The following is a 26,679-nucleotide window of genomic DNA, read 5'->3' on the forward strand; positions in this document are numbered from 1 at the left end:
GTGTTTGTTAAGGCTCCTTATATGGGGCAGTGTGAAGATACCAGGTCTGTAGCCATGCGTTAATCATGAATGAAGAAGAATTGGGGGTTTTATACTTCACTTTTCACTACCTGAAGGAGTCCTGAAGTGACTTACAAATACCTTTCCTGTCCTCTCCTCGCAACAGACACCTTGGGAGGTAGGTGGGGCTGAGAGAGCTCTAACAGAACTGCTGTGAGAAAAAAACCCTAAGAGAACTGTGACAGGATCAAGGTCACCCAGCTGGCTGCATGTGGAGGAGTGGAGAATCAAACCCGGTTCTCCATATAAGAGGCTGCCATTCTTAACCACCCAACACGCTGGCTCTCAATAATCTTTCCCTTCTTCTCCGCACAGCAGACACTGTGGGAGATAGGTGGGGATGAGTGTGCTCAGAGAGAACTGATCTGTGAGAACAGCTCAAGGAGAACTGTAACTAGCCCTAGGTCCCCCAGCCTGTGGAGGAGTGGGGAATAAAACCCAGTTCTCCAGACTAGAGGCCACTATTAATTGCTACACCACTGTGGCTCTTCTCTGAGTTGTGTAGGACGGAGCATCATAATGCAAAAAGTTAAGCCAACACATTGGATACTCCCAGATTTTGCCTGGCTGAACTGGGACTTACACCAAAACCCCCAAATCTATTAAATGCCTTTCTTCTTAGGCCCAGCCCAAATGATACAACACACCTTGAATTGAGCTTCTTGGACTAGGAAGACACACAAACATTTCACCATTCCGGCACATACTGGCATGAATGCTGGACTACCAGTGTGGTAGGGAGAGAACCAGTATGGTTACAGTGGTTAGCGTGTTGCACTAGTAAGATCAAATCCCTGCTTGTGCCGTGGAAGCCAGCTTGCTGTGGTGGTTAAGATCTAATCTGGAGAGTCGGGCTTGATTCCCCATTCCCCCCACATGCAGCAAAGCTGGGTGACCTTTGGCTAGTCACAGTCCCATTAAAGCAGATCTCCCAGAGCTCTCTCAGGCCTGCCTATCTGGCAGGGTTCTTGATGTGGGGAGAGGGAAGGGAAGGCGATTGGGAGCCGCTCTGAGTTTCCTTTGGCTAATGAAAAGTGAGGTATAAAAATTCTTCTTATTATTGGCTGACCATAGACCAGTCACGCATTTGTAGCCTACCTCACAGGGGTGTCACGAGGATAAACTAGAGAGAAGGATATAAGTCACTTACAGCAGGGGTAGTCAACCTGTGGTCCTCCAGATGTCCATGGACTACAATTCCCAGGAGTCCCTGCCAGCATTCGCTGGCAGGGGGTCATGGGAATTGTAGTCCATGGACATCTGGAGGACCACATGTTGACTACCCCTGACTTACAGTTCTCATTAAAGAGTCGGGCGGGATACAAAGTAAATAAATAAAATAATACATATAGTCTACTCTCTTTAGAATACCAGCTGGGTGTTTTGGTCTTGTTTTCCTCCTGATGGGAAATGGTCCTTTGAGGAGAGCATTACATTTGAATACAGGCAAGCTCTGACGTCACCACCCAGATGTGGGAATTTCAAATTGCTACTCTGGACTTTCCAGGGCTGCAGTAGAGGCCTGACTCGATGGAAGAGGGAAAACAGCAAAATGTCCCAAAGAAGCTACAATCCCATACAGGCTTCCTTGGGAGTAAAATCCATCGAAATCACTGTCCTAATTTCCACTAACTTTTCCTAGGTTGGTTCATAGATCCCACCTGCTTTTTGCAGCCAGACCCCAAAAGCCCTCAGGGGACAACAGGCTCTAAGGGGAGCAGATAAGCCCACCCTGCCAGAGCAGGGCCGGCCAGCATTGTGCTTCGGAGAGCCCAAGGAGGCCTGGGTTCAAATCCCCATTGAAGCCAACCACCCCCCTGCCTCGGCCTAACGGAGGAGGATGGTCACTGATTTGGGTCCCCACCAGCAAGAAAGGAGAGGCCCAAAATAATTAAAAAGGGATCATTAGAGCAGGGGTGGCCAGCCTGGGACTCTCCAGATGTGCATGGACTACTCGCAGGGGCTCATGGTAACTGTAGTTCATGCACATCTGGAGAGCCCCAGGTTGGCCACCCCTGCATTAGCCTTCCCATGAGCTGGGGGCCAGAACAGCTCTCTGACCAGCATCATATTAAGGATCGGATTACTTCGGAGTAAGGACGCTCCCGGCCAGGGCTGCTCACCTGCTGGAGGCAGCCAAGGGGAACCCCATTTACGATCTGCTTCTGCTTCCCTCTCTCGTGTAAACGCTCTTGCCAAGCAGCACCCACTGGCCCCGGAGGGCACAGCAAGCCAAAGAGCAGACGCCAGGGGCTCTGCCCACCCCCGGCCGGTGCATGCCCGCCCGCCCGCTTGCCCGGGAGGGGTTCCCACCTCGGGGGGCCGCCCCCTCCCCGCCGTCGGCCCCCACCCCCGGGGAGGGTCGTGCAATCCGCGGCTCTTGCAGGAATCGACTGTCGGGGAGAGAGAAAGGAGGCTCTCGCGGGGCGCCTTCGCAACTTTCCTGCCGTCCCTCCCTCCCTCCAGCCTCGGCCGGGACTTCGCGCCTGCAGCTGGACGGCTGCGGAACGGCGATGAGCGGACAAGGCTCTCTCCCCAGCCCCGGGGAGCTGCAGCAGCGGCGGCGGAGGAGGAGGCGGGCAGGGGCTTCTGGCCGGGGCCGCGCTGGAGGGGATGGCCCGACGGCGAAGGCGGACTGAGCGGCCAAGGGAGCCCCGGCCACGGACGGACGACGGACGGACGGTTCGGCCCCGTCGACGCAGCGCTCCAGGATATTTGGCGGCCCGGCTTTTCCCAGACTTACGGCTTTCTTTCCCGCACCTGGAGTCCGGCCGGCCGGCGATGACTTTTATGCCGCCGTCGCGGCCCGATTAACCCTCTGCTGGCCGCTCCCCGCGAAAAGCGCCCCTCGCCTTTCAGCCCGCCACCGGATCTGCTGGGGGGGGGGGGGAAGCGTAATTCGGGATCCCCCCTCCTCCGCTGGGATCCTCCTGCATCCCCGTCCACTCCTTCCCAGGGCTGCCTGGAGCACCCAAACTGCTGACTTCGGCACCTTTCAGGTTTTTTGGGGGGGTGGCATTTTGTTCGGGGAGTCGGGGGAGGGGAAAGAAAGACCCCCCCCCCCCAAAAAAAAACCCCTCCACGCCCGCCTTGGGTGGCCATGGCGGTGAGCGCAGACTCGGCCCGAGGGGGGTCCGGCCCTGGCCCTGATCCCGCCCGCTGGAGCCGCGGCGAGGAGAGAAGCCCCGAGGCGGCCGCTCTGGCTTCGGCGGGCGACGGCGGCTGCAACGGCTGCTGCTGCGGCGCCTCGACGGGGCCGCCGGGCTCGGAAGGAAGCGGCGAAGGGGCCGGAGGTCCCCGCGGCACGGCGCCCAACCCCGTCGCTCCGCCGGCGTGCAAGTGGAAGTGGAAGCGGCGCAAACTTTGCTGGGCTCTTGGCGGGCTGCTGGCGCTGCTGCTCCTGTCCCTGCCGCTGGCGCTCCGGCAGGCGAAGGGCGCCGGCGAGGCAGAAGCGGCGGAAGAGAAGAAGGAGGAGGCGGAGGAGGCGGAGGCTGGTGGCGGCGAGGGGGCGCCCCCGGGCGGGCGCTGGTCCCCGCTGGCGGGCTCGGCCGGCCTGGGCTGCTGCTGCCTGCTGGCCGCCTGCTGCTGCTGTTGCTGCTGTTGGGGCCGCGACTGGGACTGGGACTGGGACTCCCTGCGCGCCGCGATCCGCCTGCGGCCGGCCGCCCTGCTGCTGCTGCTGCTGCTGGCCGCCTGCTGCGGGGGGGAAGCGCTGGCCCGCCTCGCCGACGGCCGCCCGGGGCTGGGGCTGGGGCTGGGGCTGGGGCTGGGCTGCCTGGCCGGCGGGACGTGGCTGGCGCTGGGGCGGCGTTGGCCGCAGGGGGGGCGGCTCCTGCTCGGGCTCCGCCAGGGCGCGCTGCTCCTCGCCTTGCCCGCCGCCGGCCGCCTGCTGAGCGCCGCCCTGGCCGCTCTGCTCGCCCTGCTCGGGGGGGTCGTCGCCGCCGCCGCCGCCCGCCACCGACGCCCAGCCGCCGCCGAGGAGGAGGAGGAGCGGGCGGAGGCGGGCGGAGAAGGGGCGGAAGGAGCGGCGCTGGCCGCTGCCCCTCCGCCGCCGCTGCCGCCGCCGCCGCCGGCCCAGGACGAGGCGGCGGGGCTGAAGCGGAGGAGGCGCTCCAGTTCCATGATCGCCGCCGAGATGGCCGGCTGCGGCAGCAAGGCTCACCGGCGCACCTCCCTGCCGTGCATCCCTCGCGAGCAGGTAAGCGGCGGCGCGGCGGCCGGGAGGGGACCCCGGGGCTAAGGGCCGGAGCAGTCAAGGCAAGCGGAAGGGGGCGCGCGGCGCGGGATGCGGCGGCGGAGTTCGCGGCAAACTTTCCTCCCGCGCCTCGGCTCGCTCGGGGGGAACCCGGGAGGGACCGCGGTCCTAGTGCCGCAGCCGGAGCCCGTTTTTACCTCTCCACACCGCCCTCGCCGGCTCATGTAGCTCGGGGATGGGAAGCAAAACCGTCCCTCGTTGCAAACGCCAGCCTGAGAGAGACTAGTTGGGCCAAACAGACTTACCTGGCCTCTTACCTGGATCTTGAGCCAAAGCAGACTGGCTTCTTAGCTGGATCTTGAGCCAAACAGACTTACCTGGCCTCTTACCTGGATCTTGAGCCAAACATATTTACCTGGCCTCGTTAGTGGCTTCCGAAAAGGTCCAACCACTTAGAAGGATGGGCTTCGTCGTCGTCTTTTTTTTTGGGGGGGGGGTGTCTTTAAGGGATCTTTGTTCAGGTGTCATTAGGGTAGGTCATCAGTTAGCGAGTCAGCTGAGAGTTGCTGAGTTCTGTTGTGTAGGTATTGTTTTATTCTGGGGCAAAAGGTAGGGTGGATTTAGCTGTTAAATCTGCTTTGGCCTAGAAAATAGTTTTAAGATCTGTCTTCCAGCCGGGCTTGGGCCAATCTCGGCGTGAGCCTACCCAGAACCTCTAGGATAAATGACCTTATCCTACCCTTTCCGTAGGTAGGTCTGCTGTTGGCTCACTTGGGACGGGGCCTTCTGAAGTGGCCTGGCCGTGCAAGGTGTTGCATTTTAACGGCCCGGGCTCTTTCACGGTGCTTTTATGGTTCCAAAAGGAACAGATGTTCGGTCCTGTTAGGTGCCTCTTCGTGGAATAACTTTGGTGCATCCTTTGAATGCTGGAGGCTTTGACCGACTTGGTTGTCAACTTGTGCACCTCGCCGTCAGGTTACACCTAGCCCTGGGTGTTAGAGAAGGTTTTTTCTTCTTTTCTCAGCCCTGGATGGTTGGCCTTTGTTTATCAGAGCTTGTTCTTGCGGCGAAAAGGAGAGTGCATTGTGGGAATCAGATGTTAGCATCGCTCGGGGAAAGTTTTCCCGTGACTTCTGAAATTAGTGCAGAAATGGACTCACTGTTAGGTTCCAAGACAAGCGCTGGACGTCCGGCATGGGGCAGCTCCAGGCTTACAAATTTATCTCCTGATTTTTTTAAAAAGGTTTAGTGGGGTGGTCAATCAAGCAGCGAAGCCAAAGGGTTTAATACTAATTTTGAATGTCACATACACGTTAACGCCGTTTTTGCGACCAAGATCCTGACTCTTAAGACGATGTCCCTTGAGTTCATAAGAGTACAATCCTAACCGTGCTTGTTCTGTTTTGTTGAAGGCAGCGGGCCTTGTATAGAATATGCTTAGTATCAGTTTGACAATCACGGAACCGCATAATTTTGGGGGTGAACTGAGTTTTGTGCTCGGGGACTGCGGTATGGAATAACATTTTAATAGATTGTGTAGCGGGGGCAATATTTTCAGTAAGCATTTCAGAAGGTGCTTGCACATTCAAAAACCCCTAACCATCTAGTGGAGAAAGAATCACCCCCACCCCATCCTATTTTTGATGGCATTTTACATCTTTTAAGGATCAAGAGAGGGCTAAGCATTTTTAGATGTCAGATCAGCTAAACCAGTTTGGACTTTTTCGAGCCAATGCGTTCGGAATTGGGTGATGATGAACTGTGGTGAAGTCAAATTTGGGATCTAGCTTTCCCCAAAGATCTGTTCATCTCTCTCTCTCTCTTTTTCTCTCCCTCTCTCCCCCCACATACACAACATCTGTAAAGCAGCGATGTATTTTTCAAGCTGTGAAATCTAACCGTGTGGTGTGGGTGGTATAGTATCTTTCCTTCTTCTTCTGGGAATGGTTAGATGACATTTCTTTGCGGTCATTTGTTTTGTGTTCTCGAAGAAGCCCCCGTGAACCGAATATCCTTGAGGTTGAATTTGCCTCAAATGCACTGGGTTGCATTTTTGAGGGGATAAAAATAATGTGTTTTGCCGTTCCTTTGGAAGTACAGATGAGAGGAACGGAAATGTCGAAAGCCAGCTTGATTTCATATTTACCGATTCTGTATATATATAAAGGCTCCCATGCCAAGCTTTCTATAAAACATTTCAAGGAGTAAAAACAAAAAAACAAAAGTCAAATTAAAGGGGGATACTTGAATCAGGCAGGAGTTTTTAAAAGCGGGGACTTGGAATTGCCAGAGCTTTTCACTCTGTTTTCTGCAGATAGCAGTGACTTTCAACAAAACAAACTTATCTAATCGCTTTAATGCGGTCTGTGAAACTCGATTCGGGCGGCCGTCATTTGATTACAACAGTTTCTCCTGAGCGCCTTAATTTATGGTGATGGACAAATTAGTATCCTTAATTGAGTTTGTATTCAGCTGTTCAGGGCTTATTATGCAACCACCATGAAATCTGAAGAGTCAAGCCGATGGTGTCCTTCGGTGGGGTGGCATCTGAGGTAAAATTTGGGTGTCTCAAGTCAATACATGGAATGACTTTCGTTTGGCTCATGGGACTTCTAGGGTGATTTCCCCCCTTCGGTACGTTGGCTGCTTGTTGTTCGAAAGAAGAACAATGGATCCGTGCGGTTTAAAATAGCCTTCTGCGAAATATTACTTTCACGGAGTAGTATACGCCTCGCTTTTCTGAGGCACCTCAAATCGGTCTTCCCGCCCCAAGCGACCTCTTTTGGGTTGTTGTTCTGAAAATCGCACGGCGAGGATCGATAGCTTCTTTTAGGGTCCACAAATTGCAAAAACCAGAGAGGTTAGCGTGTTGCTTTGCTCGTCCTTTTAATATAATGTGCCTGATACTTTGGTCATGTGTAACTGAAGACGCCGTTTTTGAACCACGGGTTTCTTCTAAAAATTATTGAGAGAGTTCGGATGCCCTGCGGGACAGATTCATGGCCCGTGTGGAGAATAACCGGGAAAGCTTTAAGGTTATGAGGAACTGGGGGTCATGCCTCTAAAACCTGGATAAAACTATGAACCTAAATTGAATTAGCTGTGAACCACGGGCCCAATGTGACGTGGTAGATATCTCAAAATGACTGCGGGATTGCAGATTTCTTCTCCATACTTTTAATTGTGACCCTCTCGGGGAGTGTAACCTTAATTTCTAGAGAGGAAGTCTAGATGATTGTGCTAGCCAAACATACCCTACAACGTAAAAAAAAAAAAAGAAATGAGAAAATATTAATTTGTTTTTGAATAATCCAGGTGATAGAGTTTTAACTAAATAGAGAGAAAAAAACCTATCCAATCGCAATACAGTAAATATATTCATAAAAGAGAGAAAAGTGTCCTTTTTTGTAGTTTTCCTTATCTGTTTATTCTGTAGGACTTCTGTCAAAAGGGAATCCAGATAATATCCGTTTTCAGCGAGATTCTTTCATCAGTGACAAGTCCTTATATAATAATAATAATAATAATAATAATAATAATAATAATAATAATAATAATAATAATAATATAAAACTGGTCGCAGGCTCTCATAGGTATGGGGATACCAGTCCGTATTGAGTTTTAACTGCCTGGGAGTTTTGGGGAGGTGATGCCGGTTCAGAGCAAACTGTAATTTGAGGGTTGTTTATATCAGGGAGGATTTTATGCCTTAACAATTTAGGTATGCAGCGAGACCATCATCTTGAGGGCCAGAGGAGACACGAAGCGCCTTCAGATCGCTGCAGCATTGAGCACCTAGTTCTATGCCAGGTTTCCGTGAAGGATTTTAAAAAGATGGACAAGCAGAAATTTCGCGAACGTCTGTCATCGAGTGCAGATGTGTTTGGATTTGTAATCCATGTTACGTGGATTTGGCAGAGGTGACGGTCCGTGTTTCACAGCAGGAGTCTGTTTCTGTTTGTATTACTATTTAGACAGCGCTGTCAACAAAATCGGTGTTTTGCAGCAAAAGCATAAAAGACAAGTCCGGGCCCAAAGAAATTCGCCAACTTTAGTGGGTCCACCTGATTTGCAACCCAACAAATCTAAGTGCAGCCCCTTTCCAAGGTCTATATATGAAGCAGAAGAAGAGCTGGTTCTTATATGCTACTTGCCTGGGGCTATAAGTGTGGGGGGAAATGGGGTGAAGGACTTGGCAAGCAGCAATTATGTGTCTGGCCGGCCGGCTGTGTTCAGCTTGGAGGTTCACAAGCTGTGCAGGCCTGATTTACATCTTCTGCCACGCCTTTGGTTGAGGCCAGGTGGAATTGGGAGACCTCCCCCCCACTCCCCTCTGATGTACCATTGACCATCTCCATGGAGCCAGAAAAATGGGGTTGGGGGTGGGGTTGTTGGGACTGATGGGGGTTGGGAATGGATGGGGATTTTATTGTTTTATTTTGTAAATTTTATTTGCTGTGAGCTGCCTTGAGCCAGCTGTGCTGGAATTGACGGCATATACAGTTAACAAAACAAGCAAACAAAATGATGGACAGAAAGCAGAGAGAAGGAAGAGTTCAGGGTAGCAACGGAGAGTGGTTAGCCAAGCATATACCATTGTGATTTGACCTGGATGCTGATGGGATGTTAATAACCAGTTGGAAATCCTCCAGTTTAGAGGTCAGCATCACATGCGGGTTCTCTGCTTCTAGGCAGACTGACCAGAAGAACCAATGTTGCAGCAGATTCCTTTTGAATCTACTAGCAAAGCTCTTCTCTAAGCCAAACCCCCCTCCAGGGTACTCCCTTTCCCATATCCCAAATGCTCTCCTCCCGTAGTCCTCGCCTTCTTCTGCAGTTGGTTAATCTGGAGGCTCCTTGTTAAAAATGTCTGTATTGTGGATTCTGAAATGTCCATTTTTGCTTCTTGGCAAACCATAGCATTGCCTTATATATGTTATCCGCTTGATATTTGGCCTCCTTTATCCCTAGTTGATGAAAAAGAACACCTCCAAGTTCCGTAATGTCGGGGAAGAATGAGAAGGTTCTTCCAAACAGAGATGTTGAGTTGCATCTTTAGCTTGTTGGCCAGCGAGGACATCTTCCTAGCCGACTTACAGTCCTTTAATTGCCAGTTTGGTGTAGTGGTTAGGAGTGCGGACTTCTAATCTGGCATGCCGGGTTCGATTCTGCGCTCCTCCACATGCAACCAGCTGGGTGACCTTGGGCTCACCACAGCACTGATAAAGCTGTTCTGACCGAGCAGTAATATCAGGGCTCTCTCAGCCTCACCCACCTCATAGGATATCTGTTGTGGGGAGAGGAAAGGGAAGGGGATTGTAAGCAGCTTTGGGCCTCCTTCAGGTAGGGAAAAGCGGCATATAAGAACCAACTCTTCTTCTTCTAATTGGGAACTGGGACCGTTGTGCTGTGGCCCTTCAAGCCAGTTGTGTGGTGTGCTGTTTTCCAATGGATGCATGGCTAGATTCTTTCATAAACCTAATGTGATTGTGGTAGAAATGTCTCCAGGTTTGTACGTTGCAGCTGCCCTTGACCACCCGTGAGAAAGAACTACCTGCTGTGAATTAGGCAGGGGAAATTTGCGAACTGGAAGAGAGCTTTTAAATGTCAGGGTTGATTCAAGGGCCACCAAAAAGACCCTCTATCCCAGTTGCACGGAGGTATTCTAGCTCTTGGGGGGAAAAAAGGAAGGACAAGTAACTTGTGGATTTACTCGTGAGCCTAGGCATCCATGGCTGTTAATTCCTAGAATCTGCTAGCCGTGTTAATTCTAAAGGTTGCATGGTTGTTTCATTGCCGCCGTGAAATGTCCACGTTTGAAGTTAGTCCTTACTGCCACATCTTGGTCAGTGCATTCTTTAGGCCAGCCTTTTCCAATCTTTTGACTGTGGAGTACCCTGTGAATTGTTTCTCAGGCTTTGAGGAGCTCTGGAACAGGGCCCGGAGTGTGGCTAAGTCCATCAAGGCAGGATTTAGGGGAAAGATGAGGGAGACTCCCCCTCCCCCCGGGGAGCTCTCATGGAGTCCCAGAGTGCCCTGGCTGGACATCCCTGCTGTAGGTTCATTGGCAGACCCTCATCTAACAACCCCCCCTCCCATTTATTTTATCTCCTGCAACTGCAAATCCAAACCTCTCGGTGCCTTCCAGGGGTGGCCACATGGTGGCTCTCCAGGTGTCCATGGACTACAATTCCCATGAGCCCCTGCCAGTATGATGCCAGCAGGGCCTCATGGGAACTGTGGATATCTGAAGAGCCACAGTTTGGCCACCGCTGCGTTTAGACTCTTATCAATCTTTAAAAGGCCAAAAACAGCCTCAAACTGAGTGCAGATTTTGCCCCGCGGGCGAAGAGCGTACAGGAAAGTTGTGGATGCTTTCTTTTCTTGCACCTTTCCTTGATACCATAGTTCTGTCTCCTTTCAGCTTCTTCTGTTTCCTGGCCCATCTCCCTCCTCTCATGGTATTAAGATACTGAGAACTAAAAGGTGTAAAATATAAAAATGATGGAGCAGTGGGTATAATCTTATTGTTAAAGCAGTTCATATCGGATATATATTGTAGTACAAAATATATTATCCCAAATATAGGTCATTTGTTTTCCAGGCTGTTGGAGGAGTTTCTTTTCTTTTGTATAATTAAGAGTTTTTTTAATCACTGAGATCTACCACAGCTGGATAAAATACCGATACTTAGATACCAAATTTTATTCCCAAACCCTACCCAGCCTCTTAATAAAGTTTCTGGGTTTGCTTAAACTGTCTTAATTTTTTTTGGGGGGGGGGAGCTAAATTTTAAATTTAAAAGGTGGGGGATAGCCCCCCACGATTGACAAAATAGTTTGCAAAACTGGTTTTTGGTGGCTTTTTATATTTTTTTAAAAAAACCTCTCCAAAGGGAAAGAAGTGAAAATACAGTAAAAGCTTTGAGCGGTTTTCTCAACGGTGTGTAAAGCGTGACCCCTTCCGCCAGTCTTGGAGATGCTGAGCTGAAAGAAACACAGTGTACGCTGGGGGTTGTCGTGTTCACTGAATAAACAACCTGAACAGTGCTCCACTGATTAAGTGTGTACCACCGCTTCACATCCGGAGTGCGGCAGGGGCTAGCTGACCTGCAGCATTGATGGTGTGACTTGCACCACCGGACTTGAATTCGTCGGCCTGCGTTCGCTTTCCGAGTTGCCTTTGTGGGGAAGTCCTTTTTTTGAAAATGTTGGTATGCACATTGTGCTGGAAAAAAGGAATTTGCACTCCCCCCTGTTCACCTCCCCTCCAGGATAATTTAATTAAAAGGTTAGGAAACTGGCATCAGTGTGTTTTAAAGGTATGCATGCAACCCTACCCCCCCCCCCACCTTCCTGGATAGGTAGCTATATGAAACCCAATGTAAGATAGAACACTAGATTCTGGAAAAATGAGTTTCCATTGGTAACGCTAATTACTTAATCTTGTATTAACTATTTTGATTTTGATGTTTGTGGGAGTCTGGCTCCTAGATAGAAGTTTATGGAGGACTGGTCTGTTGGGGGCCTCTAGTCATGGGGACTAAAATGAGCCTCTCTGTATCTTTATTCATTCTTTATTATGCCAATAAAAGAGCCTCTTGTGGTGCAGAGTGGTAAGGCAGCCGTCTGACAGCTTTGCCCATGAGGCTGGGAGTTCGATCCCAGCAGCCGGCTCAAGGTTGCCTCAGCCTCCCATCCTTCCGAGGTCGGTAAAATGAGTACCCAGCTTGCTGGGGGGTAAACGGTAATGACTGGGGAAGGCACTGGCAAACCACCCCGTACTGAGTCTGCCATGAAAACGCTAGAGGGCGTCACCCCAAGGGTCAGATATGACTCGGTGCTTGCACAGGGGATACCTTTACCTTTTTTACTTATGCCAATAAAGGTACTCTGAATCTGAATCTTTATTCATTCAGTTTTCCTGATATCTCAGCTCCCCATTCCTTTCCAGTTTGTGGCCATAGTTATCTAGTATTTGGCCTCTAGCGTTTTCATGGCAGACTCAATACGGGGTGGTTTGCCAGTGCCTTCCACAATCATTACCGTTTACCCCCCAACAAGCTGGGTACTCATTTTACGGACCTCGGAAGGATGGAAGGCTGAGTCAACGTTGAGCTGGCTGCTGGGATCGAACTCCCAGCCTCATGGGCAGAGCTTTCAGACTGAATGTCTGCTGCCTTAACACACTGCGCCACGCTCTTAATGGCGGCTTACGACGGGTTAAAAATTGCAATATTAAAAACTAACATTAAAACCTTAAAAAATAATCCAATGCTGTATAATGCATCCCAGCAGCATTAATAACAGTCTGCAACCAACTTGATGTTCTCTCTGGCAGCAGAGGGATGATATAATCAGAGGTTTAAAGATTTAGAGGGGGCTTTCTCAACCAGGGTTTTATGAAGCCATAGGGTTCTTGACGGCCCCGGAAAGATTTCGTGAATGGGTGGGAGTGAATTAATTTTTAATATATTTTTAAGATTTGTTAAACATTTATCGGGTAGTATGACCATATATGATCATGTCGACCCCCCCCCCCAAATGGCCAATGACGGGACTGGAGAGGGTGGGAAGGGGAGGGGCCCCAGGTGGGCGTGTCCACAGCACTACTTCCCAACCACATTTTGCAGGCTCACGCCAATTCTCAAGTTTCTCAAAGCCTGAGGACTGTTTCAGGGGTTTCTCAGTGGGGGAAAAAAAAACCCTTGAGAAAGTCTGATTTAGAGTCTAGAAAAAGGGGCCAAAGATGACACTGAGTCATCTGCTTGGTTTTTAATTTTGGGGTCTCATTGATATTTGGTACCATGTAGAAACTCAATTGATAACTTTTGAACTCCTCATGATCTTATCAGTTTTAGGTCTTAATCTTAACTGATTTTGTATATAACAGTCAATTTGTTTGAAATGGCCAATGGCTGACCAATAAACTGAATCTGAATTGGATCTTTGGTTTGCAAAAGATTACTGGGGTGATCACTATAAGGCCAGGTGGGTCTGTTCTGTGCGCCATGGACATTTCCATCCTGTATGCCAGGGGCAGTCAACCTGTGGTCCTCTAGATGTTCATGGACTACAATTCCCATGAGCCCCTGCCAGCAAATGCTGGCAGGGGCTCATGGGAATTGTAGTCCATGAACATCTGGAGGACCACAGGTTGACAACCCCTGCTGTATGCCATCTTGGGATGTGGGATCTTTTCACTGTTGGCTGGTTATTTTGTGGGGGGCGTCTGCCCTGGGGACTCTTCCAGGTGGAAAACATTGTAATTGCTCTTGGCCCGGTGCCTACATCAATGTAGGCAGAATATGATGTTTTGATTTCGAGTCCTATTCCATGCCTGTGAAAGTATAAACCTTTTGACTGAGTCAGAAATACTTCTCAGATGGGTTCTCCTCAGAGCCCCCGTGCTCACTTATAACAAAATGTTCCAAACCGAAATCCCTTGTTTACATAAATCATGTTCTACCCATGTCCATGTTTGGTTTTTCTACACTTCAGTCCGTGAGTGTGTGCTTAAAATATATATATTTTTTAAAAAATCAGATGTTTCTCTGAAGGTATTCGCTCCCTTCCCTGCCAGCGGTGGGTTGATGAGTATTCCTACCCCCCACAGACACATTGTTTTAAAATTTGGAGGGAAAATGTCTGTTATGGTTTGCAAATGGAAAGCTGACAGGGTCCTGTTAAGATTAGGATCCACTCCACCGCATTTCCAAAGGCTTTTAAAAACAGATTTATTATTAAGGGCTCGGTGCGAATACACCAGACTCGTACTAATTTGCTTAATAAAAACTGCCTTGGAAAAGGTCAGGGTTTTAAAGTGTGTACTCGACTTCTCTCTCCCCCTTCCTGTTGAACTTACGTACCAATAAAAGAAAAGATTGACCAGTCAGGGGCTTACATGTCTGTGGGCACGAAAAGGCAGGGAAGCCAGCCTCCAAAGATGGAATTACAGGTTATCTTCAAAGTACAGTGATCAGTTCCCCTGGAAAAAAGTAGATGTTTTGGAGATTCGTCTCCTCTTTAGGCTCCATCCCCAAATCTCCAGGAGTTTCCCAATCTGGATCTTCTACCCTACCACCACTGCCCCTCCATCTCCTCCTGGTGGCCAGGGGGGTACCTGCCTGTCCTACAAAAAGGTGTTGATTTTGGAGGGGTATCTAACCCCCATGGCAGCTAAGGGCCCTGCCAGAGTTATCAGCTTTCCGCAGGGCCTACAAGACGGAGCTCTTCTGCCAGGCATATGGTTGAGGCTGCCATTCTTTAGGAATACGTGATTTTAGCATTTTTTTTAGAGTTGGAAGGGACCTCCAGGGTCATCTAGTCCAACCCCCTGCGGAATGGAGGAAATTCACAAGTACCTGCTCACCCACAGTGACTCCAATTCCATGCCCAGATGATGCCCCCCCCCCCTGAATCCCTGGCCAGGAAGGCCTGGAAGAAATTTGCCTCCTGATCCCAAAGTGGCAATCGACCTTTCCTTGGGTATGCAAGAAAAGGCCACAAGAGTCAAGCTCAGACACAATCCCTCCTGCCCATGCACTCACAATTGGCCCTAAGTTCACAGAATCAGCGAGGTGGCTATCTAGCCTCTGCTCAAAAACCTCCAAAGAAGGAGAACCCACCATCTCACGAGGAAGCCTGTTCCTCTGAGGAACTACTCTTAACGTCCAGGAACTTCTTCCGGATGTTTAGCCGAAAATTCTTTTGAATTAATTCTAACCCATTGGTTCTGGCCTCATACTCTAGCTTTTTTTCTTTCGCACATGAGATACACTCTCAGCATAGAATTATATAATAGTGAAGAGTGGTGACCCTAGGCACATATCATAGGAGTTGGTCTCCAAAAAAGATAAAATGTACATATATTGGTTGGAGCCATAATTTACACATCCCCTTCAACCACTCAGCTGCACTTTATAATGAGTTTAATATAGATATTTTATATAGAGTGTATTATCACAGTTCTGACCACTGAGGAAGACCCAGTAGGGTCGAAACGCATTTGGTCTTATGTGCTGTTAGTTCTGTATAGTTTTTATGACGTTTTTATTATGTTTTTAATTGTGCACTATAATAAATAATCAGCAAGTTTTACATTACTTTATTGTACAGCTCAACTTCTGAGTTCCTACCTGTTAAGGTTGGGTTGTGTTCCTTTTTTTTTTGTTTTGGTTTTGCCTCATACTCTAGGGCAGGGGTAGTCAACCTGTGGTCCTCCAGAGGTTTATGGACTACAATTCCCATGAGCCCCTGCCAGTGGTTGCTGGCAGGGGCTCATGGGAATTGTAGTCCATGAACCTCTGGAGGACCACAGGTTGACTACCCCTGCTCTAGGGTAACAGAAAACAACTGAGGTTGTTTTCGTGCTGAAGTTTTATGATTCTGCGCTGGTTATATACTCAGGTAGGCAGAAATGGATTTCTTCTTTATTCAGTTCATTTATATGGACAGTCTGACATAGGTGTAACAGTGTTCCTTCAAAATACGAAGATTTACCTGGCACAAGTACCAAACAAGGGGAGTCTGCCCTTGGTAAATTGTATTTGTTTATTGAATTTATACCCTGCATCCTCTCCCCACAGAGGATTTTGGGCAGCTTGCATTTTAAAATACATGAAGAAGAAGAGTTGGTCTCCCTACCCCGCTTCCTACCCCACAGATGTCATTCTGTGATATAGGTGGGGTTGGGAGAGTTCTGGCAGAACTGTGACTGGCTCAAGGTCACCTAGCTTGGCTGTGTGTGGAGGAGGAGAGGGGAATCAAACCCAGTTCTCTAGATTAGAAGCCACTGCCCTTAACCATTACACCATGCTGGCTCTCAATAATCAATACAAATAAAATAAGAATAAAAGCAATAAATAGAACAATAAAAATCAATTGAAATAGCAACTTCATAACAAATTGCTGGGAGAATCAAAACAACTGGCCAGCTTCCTGGTTTATACTATTAACCAAATGCCACATCAAAGTCTTACATGCCCTGCAGAGTGTTGGCAAATCCTGCAGGGTACAAACTTCAGCGCATGCCATGTGCAGATTCTTGTACCAAATCTCACACACGTGCCATTAAATACCGGCGAGGGAAGGACTTTTGAAATGCAGTGACCCCGTGATTTTGAAATTCTGTGGCTCATTTCAGTATCTGCTGGCTGCATTTTCTGCCGTTCACATGACATTTGACGTAATTTTACAACGAAAAATAAAACCAGGCAGGTAGCAATAAAAGGGTAAAAGCTCTACAATAACAGTCATAAAACAGACAGCTAAAAATTCCAGAGCGAAACTGGTGGGGTTGTTAGAAGCAACAGTAGACCAGCCTGCAGGAAAAACTTTCTGGAAAAGGCAGTAATTTTTTTTTTTAACCTGGCCATAAATACCTACCCATGAGACGGTCTTGCCATTGTCTGGCAAGGTGGGGTGGTGGCCCTGGGTGGCAGATTTTGTGGGGGGGGGAGGGTGGCAGTCTTGGCTTCTGCTGCCCATCAGGTTGGCCACCTCCCAGTGGTCCCCGCTGATCCTCCTTTCTTCCAGAAGAAAAGCACAAGAGTCCAGTAGCACTTGAAAGACTCACAAAATTTGTGGCAGGATCGGAGGGTTGCATCGCTAATGACTTGGCTGCGTCTTAGTGTGTCTGAGGGCCAAACTCGATGTGATCATGTCCTGGTGGCATTTTGAGAGGACTTAAAAATGGCAGCCACACGGGCAAGTAGCACTTTTTATTTGGCCCTTTGATAAGCGAAATCAGATAAAAGTTCTCCAGATGTTAGATTCGCATCCAGTAGCACCTGAGAGACCAAACAAGTGTTTCAGGATATAAGTGAGAGAGTCCAGCCTCCTCTCCTCTCCTCTCCTCTCCTCTCCTCTCCTCTCCTCTCCTCTCCTCTCCTCTCCTCTCCTCTCCTCTCCCCTCCCCTCTCCCCTCCCCTCTCCCCTCCCCTCCCCTCCCCTCCCCTCCCCTCCCCTCCCCTCCCCTCCCCTCCCCTCTCCTCTCCTCTCCTCTCCTCTCCCCTCCCCTCCCCTCCCCTCCCCTGGGTAGAAAATCAGCAGATGTAGATAAGAGCCCTAGATTCCTCTTCCGTCCGGGGTGCTGGGCGTCCATTGTTCTGAACATGTGAATTAACTGAAACTATCTCCCATATAAAGCCGATTCAGGTGGGTAGACATGTTGGTCTGAAGCAGCAGAACAAAACCAGGAGTCCAGGCGGCACCTTGAAGACCAACAAGAGTTTTAATCCTGGAATGAGTTTTCGGATCTCTGAAGGGTCTGCTGGTCTCAAACGTTGTTCTGTCCCCGCATAAGCTGCATACGCTGGGCAGACGATGCCCATGTTTCCTCAGGAGCCAGAAGTCGTTGAGCGGAAAGGTCTGATCAGCAGAATGGATTTCTGAAATCACCCCCGGCGTGCTTCGATGCGTGACTCGTTTGCATAATTTCTGTCGAAAAGTCACCCAACGAAAACGAATCGCAAGGCTGAGACTTCCTCATTTCCCAGCCGTCCCCCCCACTCCTTACGTTGCTTGTTTGTGTTTTGAAACAATGCTTTTTTTGAGAAATGGAAAATAAGAATGGCACAGAGTTTTCTGCAAAACAGCAAATGGGACGTTTTTCGAGCCACCTCATGGCTGGCGAAGACAGACGTCTTTCTCTTTCCCCCTCCCCTGAGGAGGCTTCTAGCATCTGCCTGGTTTGCTTTCTTGAACCCTTTGGGAAGCATAAATTTTTTTTCCTGCACATGATTGCAAGCTGACGTGCGCTGAGTTGGGTGTCCATATTGGTTTCCTAGATCTTCATTTTTAAAAAGAAGCCGAATGGTATCTTTTGTGGGCCAGCCTAAGCGTTAGGTTTTAAAGAGTCTGAGTTCTCTGGGCTTTACGCCCTGTTTTTCTCTACCTTGAAGCTTTACAATCCCCTTTCCCCTCCCCACAACAGGAACCTTGCAAAGTAGGTAAGACTGAGGGCTGTGAGAGAACTGTGCCTGGCCCAAGGTCACTCAGCTGGCATGATTTGGAGAAGTCAGAAATCGAACCCAGTTCTCCAGACCAAAGTCTACCATTTTTAACCACAACACCCTCCTGGCTCTCCTCACAACAGTTACATGTGACATTTAGCTTGGCTCTGCATTATATAGGTAAAGGTAAAGGTATCCCCTGTGCAAGTACCGGGTCATGTCTGACCCTAGGGGTGACGCCCTCTAGCGTTTTCTTGGCAGACTCCATACGGGGTGGTTTGCCAGTGCCTTCCCCAGTCACTACCGTTTACCCCCCAGCAAGCTGGGTACTCATTTTACCGACCTCGGAAGGCTGAGTCGACCTTGAGCCGGCTGCTGGGATTGAACTCCCAGCCTCATGGGCAGAGCTTCAGACTGCATGTCTGCTGCCTTGCCACTCTGTGCCACAAGAGGCTCTTCAATTATATAGGTGGCTATGATCAAGTTGGAGCCTAGAAGGAGGCATTGGGTAGGGATAATCAGTGGGGAAATCCGTAACACAACAGTACAAGATTGCTGATTTACGCCCCTGACTGTCCGGTGATGTTTTGAAATTCAGGCTCCCCAGTAGAATTGCAGAAGAAGAGGACAATGAGGAAGCCCAGCCCCCAAATCTTCCACTTACGGATTCTGTATATTCGCTGAGACAGCTTAGCCCTCCAGTTAGGATCTGCCTTCAAAGCTCTGCTCTTGTTCCCAGGGATGAAGAGGTTGGCGCCTTGAGGCAGGGTTTTTTCAGTGGTGGCACCTTGTGTTTGGAATGCCCTCAGTGACTAGAGACAGGGATTTTTCAGTGGTGGCGTATAGCGGAATGCCCTCACCACTGAAGCCTGCCTGGAGCTTGGTCAGAATATTTCTTTTTACTCAGGGCTATTTGCTATGATGTTTGGCCTTGTGAAACTGTTTTAAGGTTGCTTTTGAGCCTGATGATTTGTTTTTAAGGATATTCTGGAGGCTGGGTGATATAGGCTGTGGTTGTGCCCTGGCTTCTTGTTACTTCTATGGTATTGTTCTTAATTTATGAAGCAGCTTGAGCAGGTGTGTGGAGAGGAAGGTTACCTAGCTGGCACCCTGGTGGGATAGTTTGGGGGTGGGGGGGTGCTGTAGGGTAGGGATGCCAGCCTCCAAGGTGGGACCTGGGGATCCCATGGGATTACAGCTGATCTCCAGACTACAGAGATAGAATCATAGAATCATAGAGTAGGAAGAGACCTCCTGGGTCATCTAGTCTAACCCCCTGCACTATTCAGGACACTCACAACCCTATCGCTCATCCGCTGTAACTTGCCACCCCCTTGAGCCTTCACAGAATCAGCCTCTTCATCAAATGGCTATCCAGCCTCTGTTTAAAAATCTCCAAAGATGGAGAACCCACCACCTCCCGAGGAAGCCTGTTCCACTGAGAAACCGCTCTAACTGTCAGGAACTTCTTCCGGATGTTTAGACAGAATTTCTGTTGAATTAATTTCATCCCATCGGTTCTGGTCCGTCCCTCTGGGGCAAGAGAGGACAACTCTGCTCCATCCTCTACATGGCAGCCTTTTAAATACTTGAAGATGGTTATCAGATCAGTTCCCCTGGATTAAATGGATGCTATGTAAGGTGGACTCTATGGTATTGTACCCCACTGGAGGTCCCTGCCCTCCCCAGGCTCCATTTCCCAAGCTCTAGGAGTTCCGCAGCCTGAATCTCACTACCCTACCGTTCAGGCCCCTTCCAGTAGGCAGGGAGGACCCGCTATCCCTACTCCAGAGTGACACTCTAGGATTCGCCCGAAAACCATAAAGTTTTGGAAATATCCCTGAGTATTGCATTGATAGCATGAGGCCACTCTTGGTTTTGTGCTGGAAGTAATGCCACACATTAGTTTGATGCAGAATTCCACCCCACCACCCCCATTTTTTTGCAGAATTGCTAGGTGGGTTCTGTCCCAGTGAGCCTTCTGGCCCACAGCATTAAGGGCTGCATGAGCGCATGGGAAGTCAGAAGATGCTGCCGCCTCATGTTCTTCTTGCGTCGGTCTCGTGACGTGTGTTTAATTTCTCGCCGGCTGCTTTCTGCTGGTGGAAAAACAGCCTGTAAATGTTTTAAAATAAACACATCTGTTTTGAAATGTGCAGCACGATCTTATCCATGTTTACCCGGGTATAATTTCTGCCGAATTACATGGGACATACTTTCAAGTAACTGTAGCCTTGGCTGGCAGCCCCCGGAGAACGAACGTGCTGCCTCTGAAAACATTAGACTGGTAATTATTTCAATTTTATTCTAAAGGATGATGCGTTTTAGCGGCAACTGTGAAGCGCTGCCATATGTGATTCATATTCAGCTCTTGATTTTTAAGCACATTTGGGGGACCAATTTTTAAAAACACCGGTAATTAAGCGTCTCTTTTTTTTAAAAAAGAGGCCCTTATTACTGATTGATTTGCATAAAGCTGCAAATGAATAAACATTTTTTTTATAAATTAGTGGGCTGAATACTGTATTATTTCGAGCCTTTGAAAGGAGCATTGGTTACTGAACCGAATGTTGTTGTTTTTAGAAAAAGAAAGGATGAAATTCTTAAATCGCTGCCACTCTGAGGATTTGCAGATGTGTTTCAGATTCGCCAGGGAAGTGAGCTGTTGGCCATCTTTTCCCCCGTAATGAATTAAAGCGGATCTGGTGGGGCTGTTTTTATGGTGAAAGACTGCTTCTGATCTCACTTAGCAAACTGTTGTAAATCCTGAGCCCTGTTTAGGGCAAGGGTAGTCAACCTGTGGTCCTCCAGATGATCATGGACTACAACTCCCATGAGCCCCTGCCAGTGTTTGCTGGCAGGGGCTCATGGGAATTGTAGTCCACGATCATCTGGAGGACCACAGGTTGACTACCCCTGATTTAGGGTATATCTAAACAACAAGGGATGTTGTTGGATCGGAGTGTGTGTATTTGTGTGTGTGTTGATAAATTGTAGATTAGAACAAAACTTCTAAGAGCGCATCATTGTGCTCTGAACCATTTCACCAAGCTGGCACATAGATATGCATGCACACAAAGTTCTCGGGGAGTAGTTTTTCAGCCGGAGGTGGATACAGGGTGCTTGTTCTTTTCCCTTCTCTGGCCTCATCAGGCAGGGACAGTGGTTTAGTGATAAGAAGATCTGCTTGGCCTGCAGAAGGACCCCTGTTCAGTCCCTAGCATCTCCCATTTCGAATTTTTTTTTTAAAAAAAGGATTAGACAGTAGGATCAGATAGTAGTTCACAGTGTATGTGTGAATGAGATCTTAGGGTACTTGTGGAGTGTAAGTGAACTACGAGTAGATAATGTGATGCAGTGGTAAAGAAGGCCGATGAAGACCAAGCCCTGTGAGGAAAGGCTGAGGGCGTTGGGAATGTTCAGCCTGGAGAAGAAGAGGTGGAGAGGGGACAAGATGGATCTCTTTAATCATTTGAAAGGTTGTTACTTAGGACAGGGAGCGGTTCCTGTTGGTGGCAGAGGAGAGGACCCACAGTAATGGCTTCAAACTACATGTAGAACGGTACTGGCTAGATATCTGGGAAAAAACTTTTTTTTTACAGTCAATGAGTAGTTCAGCAGTGGAACTGGCTGCCTAAGGAGATGGTGAGCTCCTCCTCATTTGCCAATCTTCAGTCACTGGTTGACCACTTATCATAGATGCTTTGGGCTGCTCTTGCCTTGAGCAGGAGGTTGGACTAGATGGTCTGTCTGGCCCCTGCCAACTCTATGATCCTAGTTGATGAGAGCATCCTCAGTCTGGGATCCTGAAGAGCTACTGCCAATCTGACTAAACGTTCCTGACCTTGATAGATTTGACTCAGGGCAAGACGGTTTCATGTTCTTGACAGTTGAATAATAGTAGCTGCTGGACATACTCTTGCTTGGCCAAGATATATATATAGGAATTCACCTTCTAACATGGTTTTGGGATATATTGGTACTTAAAATAAACATTAAAAAAACCCTGCTGCCTGGTTACCTTTTTAATCAACACAATTTCAAAAAACCGGTTTCACCAATATCAACTAAATATTGTACTCTTTTTAATAAAAGCAAACCCAACTCTGACCATGCCACTTTCTGTTACTGGCCCCTCTCCTTCTAAAAGAGTCATTTGTCTGTTGTCGTTGGTCTAGAACAGCTGCAGGAGACGGAGAAAATCAACAAATGCAGTGATTTCCTAGCACTGCAGCTCGCTAAGGTGGCGTCTGGGCAAGTTTGGTCGGTAGAATTTTGCCCCCTCATCAGGCGAAGACTTGAAAAGGGCCTTGGAAACTCCTGTGTTGATTTTATTTCCCACCCGACATCACTTTAACCCAAGATCCGGAAAGCCTGTACAATTTTTTTTTTTAAGGCAAAATGCTTTAATGCAAGATATGGTAATCAGGTACCAAATTAATATGTTGCTGTTCCACTTGGAAAAAGAACACAGGCTTGGCATGTGTTCTTGTGTTCTGAACTAAGCTCACAGCTCGTTCTATTTGTTTATGTTTTTATCCCTCCCCTTCCTTGAAGGCCCTCCCAAGCGGCGTGCATGGATTCCGCCTTCCATTTTGTTCTTGCAGCAGCCATGTGCAGTGGATTAGATAGTTCTTCGGACAAGGGGACTTTGTGGCCGAGTGGCAATTTCGACTCTGGTCTCCCCGGTCCTAGTCCAGTAGGGTTCCCAGGTCCCCCCCCCCCCCCCGGTGACCAGCAGGGGATGTAGGGGTAAGGTTGCCTGCTCCAGGTTGGGAAATAGCTGGAGACTTGGGGATGGAGCCTAAAGTGACCATGGACCACAGTAGAATACAATGCTATAAAGTCTATCCTTCAAAACAGCCTTTCTCAACTTTTTGACCATTGAGAAACCCCTGAAACGTTGTTTGGGGTTTTGAGAAACTCCAGAAGAGGCGCGATCATGCAAAATATGGTTGGGAAGCATAGCTGTGTACATGCCCACCCAGGGCCCCTCCCCTTCCCACCCCCTCCTGGCCCATCATTGGCCATCTTGGGAAGGGGGGGGCAGGTCAACATGACCATATATGGTCATATCACCTGATAAATGCTTAACAAATTAAAAATAATAATATTAACACCCACCTATTCGGGAAACCCTTGCAGGACCACCAAGGAATCCCAGGGTTTCATGAAACCGTGGTTGAGAAAGCCTACTCCAAAACATTCACCTTCTCCAGGGGAACTGTTCTCTGTTGCATGGAGATTAGGTGTAATTCTAGGAGATCCTCAGGCCCCACCTGTAGGCTGGCATCCCTGTAGCCCAACCCTCTAACTCCGGGTTGCCCCAGAGTAGGAGCGGCTGTCCGAGTTCTATAGCAGAAGGTTTTCTGGGTTCTGCTCAGAGGAGATGTCTCAAAATCTTTTGTGTGGGAAAGAGATTGGGAATAAGCCACAAGTCCCCTATCTTTTCTGTTGCTGTCAAGAAGGGACATGAATTCACTGGAACTTGGGATCACTGACCTCATGAGAGAGACCCTTTCTTCAGTAAATCTGGAATTTTGCACTCTGTTCAGTACCCTTGAGGGATAGATGGACAGAGAGGGCCAAGGAATGGAGCCTACCATCAGTCTCTCCTGAGGGACTCCCCCCCCCCATCCCCGGCACTGCTTGGCAAAAGTGTAGGGGGAGCAAACCATTGGGGAACGAACCAGGACTGGGTCCTTTCAAGGCGCATGGACCACCACTGACATCTTGAGGTCTTTCCCATCCCCATAGTTTTGGTGCAGCCAGTAAAAACATATTCTGGACATACTCTGCTGATGAATTCTCTCTCATGCTGGGGAGAGTGTCCATTTTCAGACCCCTGGCGTCTTACGTCAACAGAGGTCCTCGTGAGCCATCTTGATTGCAAACCTGGACGGTGGCCAGGCCATTCTTATCTCTGAGCCTGCCAAATGGCTGGAAAAGCCATCGGCGTGGAGGATCCAGGCAGAGAACTCCCGGAGGATGAGGCGCACAAGCAGATGTGTTTAATTATTTATTTTACGATGTGTGTTGGGCGAAAAAGCTGTGCAATCTGTTGGGTGTGCAATTTCCCCTCCTTTCTGTAGAGTTGCTGTACACATTCTTTTCAAAAAGTGGGAATAATTAGGATGAGGGGTATTTTTTTAAAGGCCAGGCAGCCAGGTTGCCTTGGCTTGATGTATCTTCTTAGAGTAGCGAGACTTTTTTAGTGAGCCATTTCACAACTTGCCCCATGTTTTGGGAGCGATGGTGAGAGTGGTCTTGTTTCAACGCGTTCAGCTTAACCGTTGTTATGACTAGGGGTCGTGTGGCCAAGTAAAGGCATTACTTTACAGTGCAACCTGTCTTCTGAGTGACATGGAAGCAAGATTTCTCCTGGATTCGAAAAGCTGTGAAGCTACAAGCTCGTGAGAGTTGCTAGTCCTGGCCCTGGGCTACTTGTGAGTCACCAAAGGGGATGCCAGGCCAACAGCCATGTATTTTGATGTTCCAAGCACCAGGCAGACAGATTCTTTCAGAGCAGGGGTGGCCCAAACAGTGGCTCTCCAAATGTCATGGACTACAATCACCATAAGCCCCTGCCAGCATAGTAATTGTAGTCCATGGACATCTGGAGAGCCATGATTTGTTCACTGCTGCTTTAGAGGTATGTTTGGACCCTGGTGGGCCTTCATTCATATCCAGTAGTTCTGTTTGGCTTCACCAAGTCAGAGGGTCTGCACAGCTGTGGACCTCTGTGAAGCTACCTTGAATTCCTTGGGGATCTCCCCTTCAAATACTAACCACACAAAAGTGCCTTATATATTGGTGAGAAATAATTACAAGTGGTCGCCATTGAGTTACAGCTGATTTATGATGATCCCAGGACACCAAGACCAGGGGTGGTCTGCCATTGCCTGTCTCTGCATAGCACTCACGGCCTTCCATGGTGGTCTCCCAGCCATGCTAAACCAAAAAAGGGACAAAACCCAACCTTAACAGGTAGGAACTCACAAGTTGAGCTGAACAATAAAAATAATGTAAAACTTGTTAAATATTTATTATGGTGCTTTTTCTGACGCACATGAGATTATACTCTTGAGTACAGAAATTAATGATAGTGAAGAGTGGTGACTTTAGGGATATAACATAGGAATTGGTCTCCAAAAAGGATAAAATTTACACATTACAGATCCCACTGAACCATTCAGCTATGCATTATAGAGAGTTCTATATAGGTATATTTACATAGAGAGTGTATTATTATAATCTTGACCACTGAGGAAGACCTGGAAGTGTCGAAACTCGTTTGGTCCTTGGTTCTATGTGCTGTTAGTTTGGTATAGTTTTTAAGAAGTTTTTATTCTGTTTTTAATTGTGCACCATAATAAATATTTAACAAGGTCTCCCAGCCATGGCCAATCCTGCTTAGATCAACCTAGCCCAATCTTGAAAGCTGTCAAGTTTCTTGGGGTGGGGTTGGATGGAGAAAGCCAGGGTGTAAATGAGGTCAATAAATACTGAAATGTAAGCATTGATATCAGAATCTTATTGTAAACTTTGCAGAGGTGTCTGTATGGAAGAAGACAGCTAGGCCGTTTTCAGACCACCTTTGTATTCTGTTTTAGTGACTGATTGCTTATGGATTCCCCCCCCCCCCCCCCGTTGTTTAGCAACTGGCTGCTTTCAGAATTTATTGGCCCGTGCATACAAACCCACTTGCAGCAGGTTAGGAAAGTGGGGATTGAACCGCTTTAGAGGGAAACGGCTTTCTTCCTTTCCCTACCCCTTTGTTGAGCTTCTGAATTATTGGGGTATGCTGTTTAAAATGTCCATAGCGCTTCCTACAGTGCTGCTCCTCCCCCCTTTTCACTGTGCGATCTTCCTCTGAGGTTTTTTTTAACATTCTAAGTTGAGCACTCTGGCGATAAATCAATATCGTTATTTAACTGTATAGCAGCACCATTGAGACGCTCTCAGTGGAGTCCAGGCATGTCAGTGGTGGTGCTATAGCTCTTCGGTGCTCTATTGGTTTAGCGCTATAGCACTCAACTTATAATATGAAAGAAATACCTTGGAAGAAGATTGCTTGGGGGAAAAAGCATGGTTGGAAATGACCATTACGTTTCTGGGAAGGCGCATTAACAAAAGGAAATTAGCTGTATGAAACCCCTATCCCTGTATCGCTTTACTTATTTATTTAATTTATATAGCCCATCCTTCCCTCAGGGTGGCTAACCCCAGAAATAAATGCAACACGGGTACATTAAAAAACATTTTAAAACCATAAAATGTAAAATATGCACAATCAATAAAACAAGGATTAATGACCCCCCCTAATTACCAATTGGCCACAATCATGACTTGGCCCATTGAAATTGGATCAGCAATGAATAACATCCAGTTCTGAACAATAATGTGAAAATGTTCCTAGAAAAATTGACCTTTGTCTATTTTTTTAAAAAGTTCTTATAACCTAAAACTG

The 26,679-nt window shown here is 48.3% G+C and overlaps 1 protein-coding gene across 1 annotated transcript in view; it reads left to right on the forward strand.

The window, feature by feature from the left end:
• The first annotated feature begins 1,953 nt into the window (after positions 1-1,953).
• PDE3A (phosphodiesterase 3A) overlaps positions 1,954-26,679 on the forward strand; it is a 273,848-nt gene continuing 249,122 nt past the window's right edge. Inside the window, exon 1 of the mRNA XM_077340139.1 lies at positions 1,954-4,258. Coding sequence (XP_077196254.1) covers positions 3,161-4,258 — 1,098 coding nt within the window. The 5' untranslated portion in view covers positions 1,954-3,160. The remainder of the gene's footprint in view (positions 4,259-26,679) is intronic.

Source organism: Paroedura picta, chromosome 5 (genome assembly GCF_049243985.1).
Source record: "Paroedura picta isolate Pp20150507F chromosome 5, Ppicta_v3.0, whole genome shotgun sequence".
Lineage (NCBI taxonomy): Eukaryota > Metazoa > Chordata > Lepidosauria > Squamata > Gekkonidae > Paroedura > Paroedura picta.